Raw genomic sequence first — 9682 nt, forward strand, 5'->3', positions numbered from 1 at the left:
AAAAAAAAAAAAAAAAAAACAGCAAGTAAGTTATGTTATTCCAGTGATATTGTCTTACATACGCCGAGACAAAAGACTATGATGTAGTCCCATATTCAGGCCATTGTGAGCAAGAGGTGCATACATCCATAGATCATCCGAACTCAACAGCTACATTGCAAAAACGGCAAGAAACAAAAGTGCTTGGTTAGGAGAAATATTATAAACAGAGTTAAGGAAAGAGTGTTACATGGTTTCTTGAAGTACAAGAAACGACCAAGACTCAAGCAAGACAAAGAGTTGTGTTACCTTGATTTGCAGCTGCAAGAACTTCACGTAATAGACGGCGTCTTCAAGCATTGTGCTTATATCGACCATTAGGAACTAGGCTTTGCAATGTCTTTAGCCTATCGTTTATTCTTTCTCTTCGTTTCTGCAACATACATCAACATTATTATTCCACAAAACCTAACAACTCAAATCAGCAATGATTTGTTTAGTTTCTTGAATTACCCGAGCATATAGGCTCTGAGGATCGGATGCTATCCGTTTGTTGGGTTTTGCTTTGCGTGTAAGGCTTTTTGATGTATTAGCTGTTAAACCTAAAGATTTCTCATCATCTGAACTATTGAAACTGCTTAGGCTCTGACCATCTCTCCAAGCAGTGTTAGGCTCGGTGACCAAATTATTTTCCGAGCTTAACTTTTGCTTCTTCATCGGTTTCATCAGCTCCTGCTTTGTGGTAACCATTATCGTTAGCTCATTGATACCGGGAGGTACAGGTAGTGGCTTAGGATTTGACCAAAAAAAAAAAAAAAATCGAAAAAACAACGTTTTCAATTAAAGCTTACTTGTCTTGAGTCGACATAGAGGTTCATTTGGTAACTGGAACCATCAAGAACAGCCGGATAGTTCCTTTGCAGACTCGTACCAAATGGGAAGAACTCATCGGAAGAGAAAGCATCAATCTCACTAGGAGCATTGTAAAAAATTGTATCGTCAGATGAACATTGATCAAAGTTGAATATCCCTAAAAGAGACTCAAATTCACCATCAACCAAAGCTCCATTCTCCATAGCCATGCTTTTTTTTTTTTTTTTGAGTGCAAATTTCAGTGCTCAGTTTTTATCTTTTCTTTTCTTAGGCGTGCGTCTATACATTTATATATAGCAGCGTACCAGCTCATATCAGAGGCTTGAGGAAAATAAACTTTTGTAAGAAATATAATAAATATATTATGGTTGGTTACAAAATCTTAGTCACTGTGTCTTGAACAAGTCTTAAGGTTCATAACGTACCATGATCGACTACAATTAGTCAACTTGTGGGGTCGATAAAAGCCAAGTTTAGACAGAGTCAATGAAAAATGCCACTCCATTGCATGACGATCGAGTACATTATAAATTTTATATATATAGAAAGATTCATGTTTCTCAATGAATGTCAAACATTTTTATGTGAAAGATCAAAAAGAGAATAAAGAAAGAATATATGGTTTTACCAAAAAAAAAAAAGAAAGAATATATGGGGCGCCCCACGATATTGTACAAAAAGCGTCTTGTGACAATGAACTTGTTTTTTTAGTTTTCTACCTTTTGGGGAAAAAATAGTCCATTAATCCAAATGTAAGTTTCTTTTCCGCAATACATGGATGAATCTTACAAACGTTGGGGGTTCGTGTGTGTCCAAATCAAGATTTAGCTATACACGAATTACTTAAAACTAATTTAATTGAATTCGTAAAGAGGATGGTATACAATATAGAAGAGCTACTTTCTAGTTTAAACAACGAAGTTACTCGTGCTTAGAGCAAGTTTAATGGGTTAATGCTAATGTTGACGTTGTGTAACTGTAATCAGCTTGATTCAAATTCCTACAATAATAAGATAATAAACATAGAGATACTGAAAAGACCAAAGGACGGCACAATATTATTTGAGATTCCGACAAGATGAGATTCACACTCGTTTGCGTGTCTTAAGATCACCCTTACATACACAAACAAATAAAATCTAATATGTCAAAAGTCATTGCCCATTATATAAACAAATAAACACAGCTCGGAAATGTTTTGTTGTGTATAAGTTCAATCAAGGTACAATGCATTCAATCTTACGGATTAGCTGTTCATAGGTGGTTAGACGTTTTTCTTTTAACCTCCATTTACTAGATTATAAAGTTTTCTTTTCTTTTTAAACATTAAAAAAATATATACTAGCTGTTGTTATTCTATTGATGACTCAGTTCCATGACATGTTGTCAAAATAACCATGCATGGATAATATCTTTCCAACGGTTTTCCTCTTGCAACATCACCCCAAAGGTACGTACCCCTTCCGCTAGTGAAAGGAAAAACCAAAGGTTTAGAGATAACCACAAATTATTATACGTGTGAAAAGGACATGCATGACCCATATGTTTTCCAAGATTTTGCGTATGTAAGTCATCGTTGCTCATGCCACCAACCCTGCTGCTAAACCTGTTTTGGTAGCGTGAATTAAACTTTTGGTAGTTCCACCACCCCTACAAATAATTACACTTCATTGGGCATTTGGGCTTGCCAAGTGGCGGTTAGATCCTAGCAAGGACTCAATAACCTTAAATGTAAACCTAGGAGAATATGTACAAATTACAAATATACTTTATATTAAACAGTTAAGTGAATGAGAAAGTTGCAACATATTGAGATGATTTAATCTCAATAGCAATCTTCAAGGATATAATTCAATATACTAAGTAGTACTTTTTGTGGTTAATAAAAAACTAGGGGATAACCCGTGTTACAACACATGATTATATTTATTGTGAGGTAATTTGTTTTTGTAATTTTCATTTTTGTAGTCTTACTTTGGTATTTCAACTTATTTTCAAAGTTTATATAGTGTTTACTTATAGATTTGTGGTTATACAGTAGATTGGAAATCTTGATTGAGTAAGTACTTTGCAGAATATAGCTTTTTACGGAAACAGACACACCACAATATTGAATTGTATCTATGTAAGAGGATATATCTTCCACAATATCGAATAGTAGGTTCGTAAGAGATTACACACACAGAAATATTGGAGTATAGTTTTGTTGGTTTGTGTTTTAAGATTAATTCAAAGAAATAATAATAATTTGTATTTATGAATCTTTAATATCCAAAGTAAACAATAAGAAAAGAATAAAAACTAAATAATAGTAATATTAGACAAAAGTAATAAACTCAGGGAGGTATCATGCTTCTTTCTTAACCCCTTGAACCATTTGTTGTATTTAACTTGTTTGTCAAATTGAACAAATATAGAGTTAATAATATAGTATAGCTATAAGTTAATCGAAATTATCATAAACCCAAAAATTAGGAGTAGTTACCATTCCATTTCCTAATGAAGATTTTGGAAATCTTCTTTAAAAACAACATTGGTTGTTTTCGTTTGAGGTTTTCCCTCACTATATGTTATTAACATCTTCAATCCTGACCTTGATTTAACCCTTGACATTGCTACATATAACTGACCATGTGAGAAAATGGGTCTAGGCAAGTATATTCCAACATTTTCAAGAGACTGCTCTTGACTCTTATTGATAGTCATTGCAAAAGCAACTGACACTGGGAACTATCTTCGACGCATTTTGAAAAGCAACCTAGCATCTGATGGTGATATCAACATCCTAGGTATGAGAACTATCTTTCTAACTCGCGTACCAGTTAAAATCCGAGCTTGTAAAACATGGTCCGCCATTTGGGTGATCTGCAGTCTTGTACCATTCATCAAACAACCATGCAGATCAATATTTCTCATCAACATAATTGGACAACCTATTTTCAAACAAAGCCGATGATAAGGTATACCTGAAACCTTAATTGTTTTTAGGAAATCGGGTGAGTAAACCTTATTTTTCAGGGCAAGTTTATCTTGAGGGTCAATTGAATCAGAAATTAGATAAATTCTTTCTTCAGCTAAAAATATAAGCAAAAAACAATACCAAAATAAATTAATACGATGAATTATGTCTAAAGGATTACTTCGAACAAATAAAGGACGATTAAAGATGAACTAACCGTTTAGACTTGATAACATGACATCATTGATAGAATTGACATCTTCATTGGTAGGGCAAAGAATAGCTCGTTCTTGGAAACATTTAGGATCCTTTTGGGTGGAAAAGTTTTTCCCGTAAACAGCTTCAATGATTGACTCTAACAGAGAGGATCCCTCTGGAATAAGTAACTCTTGTGGGATATCTATTTCACAAACACCATCATTAGGCTCATTAATTTTTCCTTCTCCAACTGCCAATATCCATTTTGAAAACTCTTCTATCTCGCTGGCCTCTTTTTTACCAATGTCTTGAAGCAACCTCATGTTCTTTGTCAGTCTTAAAACTTTGAACTGATTCCATAAGTATGAAGAGTTTAATGATGCAATGACAATCGCTTCCCTTCCTGCGCCAACAATATTTGTCTGAAATCACCTCCAAAAAGGACAACTTTTCCTCCAACCAATGCACCAAGTTCTGAGCTCCGTGACATTTTGCAAGTAGAAGTTTCATTTGGATTTAAAGGAAGAGAAAACCTAGAGTGAGCTGTTCTTCCTCCTTCCAGCAGTAGAGAGGCAATACCGCTAGATGCTGAATTGAGAACAATATAACAGTTTGATCTTATTGCTGCAGACAATACTTTCCACAAAAATGTTTTCCCTGTTCCTCCAAATCCATATAAAAAAAGACACCACCTTTGTCATTGATAAAACTTCCATTATCTCATCATAGATCTTCTTATGTTCTTCTATTAGCATCTTTTTCCAACCAACATGTTTCTTTGTTAGATCCTCACGGTTGTAATTGAGTTCATCCATTATAAACTGATTAGGCAATGTTGCATCTTCAAGAGATATTTGTGGCATAAGGTTGTATTTTTTCAGTGAACATCCATTTCTTTTCAATAGTTTCTGTAACTCTCTTAGTAGCAATTTCTGGTTTTCATGGTCTGACAAACAAAAGTCTACCAAAAACAAAATTAGTAATATGGTTAGAGAAATTAAATTAAGCTATCATATATTTATGGCTGTTATATAGTAAAATTACATTAAGCTATATAAGTAAAAATATACATGGACGTTGTCTCCTCTGTTTTTATTTTCTCTCAATGTCTTCTGATAGGATTTTCTATGTTTCTTCCCTTACAGTTTTAGGAGAAGTTAAACTCTCAGATATAAGCATTATCATAAAAAGTCTACGACAAAACTTTGGTGAACACAAAAAATTAGCTTCCTTTATGCCTTCAATATACTCTTTGCCATCATCTAGCAAACCTAGAGCAAATCATGCCTCTTTATAGGTTTTATGAACAACTCCTTTGACAGTTTTTATGTCATTGAAACTGGTAGGACCTTTTTTTTTACTGTTGATGAGAATTCGAAGATGGTGCCACATAATTGATTCACCCAATAGCATAACCCTTTATACCTCTCTAACGAAACTCTTTCTCCTTTTTATCATAGATGTATTTATTTGGAATCTGTTCATATATAAGCTTCTTGCTTCCTCATCCCTTAGACACAACTCAAACCAAGTGGTAAACATTGTGTGATCAATACTTGGGTGATTTAATACTGTAGTTGGGTTGTCGCCATCTTTGTAAATTGGATATCCATCTCTGGCTACGTTTGTTTTATCAACAAACTCCTTAGGATAAAACTTTGAACATTTTCCTCCCACCATACACGAACAGTTAATATTCGCACTTCCACATGGACCATGAATCATTCTTTGACAACTTCGTAGAGTTCTGGATCTTTCTCTTTATCTGGAATTTCAGCACAAATTATCTTGTCGATATGATCGGCTGTTGGGAACTTATGTTTTTTTTTCTATCCAAACAATAATATGAGCATGAGGAAGACCTCTTTTCTGAAACTCAATCTGATAAATAGCTGCAAAATAGATTATGTCAATTAATTTAAGCAAATTCAATTACACATATAAATATAAGTTTTAAATGTAAGATATTAGTCAAAGTGATTTACCTGAAATTTCTCTAGTTTCATCTTAAAAATCCTGCAAATGATGTCAGGCCGATCATCAACTTTTAAATTCCTCTTGTTGACGAATCTCGTGATTTCTGGCCACTTCGCGTTGCAAGTGAAGGTTATAAAAAGGTCTGAGAATCCAAAATGTTTACATGTACACATTTGTATTTGGTCGGAAAAAGGGGTTACACCCCTGAATTTATTAAACAAAAAAAACAAAATGAAACAACAACCTACACTCGCAACAGCATGGGAACGCAGTCCCGCGAGCATCATTGAAAAGCACAAAAGTAACCACATCAACTCTGGACTCAAACAAGTGAAAACCCGGAAGCAATGTGAAAGCATAGTTAGCCAAACCATCCGCCAAACGGTTTGCTTCCCTATACACGTGAGAAATGCAGACTATCCAGTCACGCGACATCAAGCCATAGCACAAACGTACTAGGAAGGAAAGAGGATGTGAATCATTGATCCCTGCCGTTAAAAAACCCATCACTATCTCGGAGTCTATCTCCAGTTCCACCCACCTATACCGTCTTTCCCAAGCCACATACAGCCCATAATACACCCACATAACCTTGCTAACGGTGCTGAACATATACCGATGTTCAACGAGAATCCAACACACCAGTTGCCATCATGATCCCGTACAATCCCGCCCACCGCAGCTAACCCCGGGTTCCCACGAGACGCCCCATCCATGTTCAGCTTTACCTAACCCTCCCCAGGTGGTGTCCACTTAATCATTTGTTCTGCCCTACCAGCTAGATTCAGATTTCCCAGCAGAGCTGCATGTGCTCGAGCAACCTCATGTCCCATCTCTGTCAAAAACATCACTCTGTCCCGACAACCGTCTTGTGTGTTAAAAACCGTAGCACAACGCCACTTCCATCCCCACCAAACACTCAAAGCAAACATTGTTGACCATGCGCAGACATCGGTCTCTTCATTCTGGCTTAAGTTTTCATATATCCATTCGAGAATTGATTGAGAACCAAACCTCTGAAGCCTCCCCGGAGGTACCAGTCTAGACCAAACCCCCATCATAACCGGACAGTCATGAAGAACATGTAACAAAGACTCTTCACTACCATGACAAACCGAGCATAGCCCTGTCTCGCTCATATGGCGCCGACACCTCTCAACATTAGTCAGGACTACCTGATGTGCGACCAACCAAAAAACACTCGAACTCTCTCAGGAGCCACCACTTTCATATACGAGTGAAAAACTTCTCCATGTTCTGTCAGGGTGCCTCATTGCGAGTAAGGATCCAATATGTGGATTTGACTGTAAAGTGACCATTCGCACTGGCTTCCCATGACATTCTATCTTTGGCGCCTGTGACATCATCTAATACCACCCCTGCCAAGCGCAACCTTATATTCTCAGACACAAACTGTCCCACATAAGCCCAGTTCCATCCTGCCCCATTCACCCAAACATCTCGTACGGTAATAGAGCCATACCCATCCGGTAGGCCATGTGAAACCAAATCACATAGGGGAGTCCCTAGCAACCATTTATCCTTCCAAAACTTAATCATTCGACCATCCCCAATACCCCAAATCAACCCAGGAATCACACCCTCATGTAACCCGACTCCCACACTCCTCCAAGTAGAGGACCAATGACTCTTTACCACCAACCAAGACGGGTCATGGATATCACCAATCCGATATTTGCTTCGCAACACTTGTGCCCATAAACCTCTCATGTCATGAAGTATTCTCCACCCTATCTTCGCAAGTAGAGCTTTGTTCATATTTTTTGACTGCCTAATCCCCAACCCTCCTTCCGATTTAGGGAGACAAACTCGATCCCAAGACAGCAAATGAATTCACTGTTTCTCAACTGTGCTCCCCCACAAAAAATATCTTGAAAGGCTATATAATTTTTTGAGAGTACTTGCTGGCAACAGGATCATGCTCATGGAATGAACGGGAATAGATGATAGTACTGCCTTTGTGAGGGTAATCCTCCCAGCCAAGCTAAGGAAGGGACTCTTCCAACCTGCTAAACGGGACGATACCCTCTCCATAACATCACTGAACGCATCTTTATTGATACGTTTATTAAGTATTGGCATGCCTAAATACTTCCCAAGCTCCTTAGTGGCTTTTATCCCACTCTCCTCTCTAATGCGTTGCACCAGATCACGATGAACATTCTCTGAAAAAAAAAATTTGGATTTCTCCAGGTCAACCTTCTGTCCGAAGGTAGAACAAAACCTCTCCAATATCTTCCTTGTCACGCGAACCTGAGCCAGAGACGCCTCCGCAAAAAGAATGAGGTCGTCAGCAAAACATATGTGAGACAAAGCCGGACCACCCCGAGATAATTGAATCGTCTTCCAATCTTTAGAAGCAACAAACAACACAATCATATGGCACAATCTCTCTAGGCAAAGTACAAAAAGATACGGGGACAAAGGATCCCCTTGTCGTAGTCCCCGTGAAGGTTTGAACTGCTCTGTTTTTTCTCCATTCCACAACAGAGTCATTGATGGCTAGTGACACACTGCATTATATACCTGATCCAAGCCACTGGGAGTTTTGCTGCATATAGAGTGTCCTCAAGGAAGTCCCAACAAACACGATCATACGCCTTCTCTAAGTCAAGATTGAGTAACATCCAACCTTTCTTCCCTTTATTTCGTCTCATTGAGTGCACAACCTCTTGAACAACAATGATGTTGTCCGTACTCAACCTCGCGGGAATGAAACTAGCTTGAGCAGGCCCAATCAACTGTTGCATCACCGCCTTAAGTTGCACACCCATAGTTTTTGTGATTATCTTAAATAAGACATTACACAGACTAATGGGACAAAACTGCATAATCCTCTCCGGTTGAGCTACTTTAGCTATCAGAATAAGCAGTGCATCATTCGTACCAACCAACAAACAACCCGTCTCAAAAAATTCAAGTGCAAACCGGTTCACTGACTCCCCAACGGTCTCCCAACATTACTGATAGAAAATTGGCTGGTATCCGTCTAAACCAGAAGCTTTGAAGCTCCCCATGCTTCTAACAGACTTATCTATTTCCAATGATAGCACAACTTGATTCAACTGAGTAAGCTCTTCCCTCGGTAAACACGTGAACCCAAGCTGCGGTAATTTTGGAGCTATGGATTCAACATCCTCCATAGAGTACAATCTCTTATAGTAAGCGACAGCTAAAGCTTCTAACTCCTTTTTATCTGTGATCCAGACCCCCTCATTATTTTTCAACATCTCAATTATGTTTCTCCGCCTTCTAATAACAGTAGAGGTATGAAAATATGTTGTGTTCCTGTCCCCCAGAGCAATCCACTTCTCTCTTGACTTCTGAAAGCAAATCAATTCCTCCTGCTCCATTACCATCTCTAATTCTTTAACCATATCATCCTCCTGTTGTAAAAGAGCATTTGTCTGCTGCAAGTCTAACAAATCTTGCACTACTTAAATTTCTGCCACAAGCTTGTCTTTTTTCAGTTGAACATCACCAAATACCTCCTTGTTCCGCTTCTTTAACTTCCTCTGCAGTTCAAGCAATGCTTCCGGGGTCCGAAACGCACCATTCTAGGATGTCAAGACCAACTCTTTAAAACTCATGTGTTTATGCCAGGCAGCCTAAAAGCGGAATGGTCGCCAACCTGGTTCGTAATCCATTTTAGGTGCTAACTGCAAGTAGAGGGGC

At 37.9% G+C, this 9682-nt stretch overlaps 1 protein-coding gene and 1 pseudogene across 1 annotated transcript; both read right to left on the bottom strand.

The window, feature by feature from the left end:
* LOC104760637 lies at positions 41-1088 on the bottom strand (annotated as a pseudogene).
* Positions 4024-6702, bottom strand: LOC104763162. Its single transcript, XM_010486568.1, has 4 exons — positions 6528-6702; positions 4702-4955; positions 4543-4597; positions 4024-4412 (listed from the first exon to the last, which is right to left on the bottom strand). The coding sequence occupies exons 1-4, from the start codon at positions 6700-6702 to the stop codon at positions 4024-4026; spliced, it is 873 nt and encodes a 290-aa protein (XP_010484870.1).

Source organism: Camelina sativa, chromosome 18 (genome assembly GCF_000633955.1).
Source record: "Camelina sativa cultivar DH55 chromosome 18, Cs, whole genome shotgun sequence".
In the NCBI taxonomy this organism is placed as follows: Eukaryota; Viridiplantae; Streptophyta; class Magnoliopsida; order Brassicales; family Brassicaceae; genus Camelina; species Camelina sativa.

Excerpts from the sequence above, each read along its gene's own strand:
- LOC104763162 (XM_010486568.1), bottom strand. The coding sequence starts at position 6,702 with ATGGATGGGGCGTCTCGTGGGAACCCGGGGTTAGCTGCGGTGGGCGGG. Across the intron at positions 4,956-6,527 it reads GCTTGGGAAAGACGGTATAG|ACCATGAAAACCAGAAATTG; the intron begins GTGGGTGGAACT and ends TTTGTTTGTCAG. Across the intron at positions 4,598-4,701 it reads AAGTTTTATCAATGACAAAG|CATCTAGCGGTATTGCCTCT; the intron begins GTGGTGTCTTTT and ends TTCTCAATTCAG.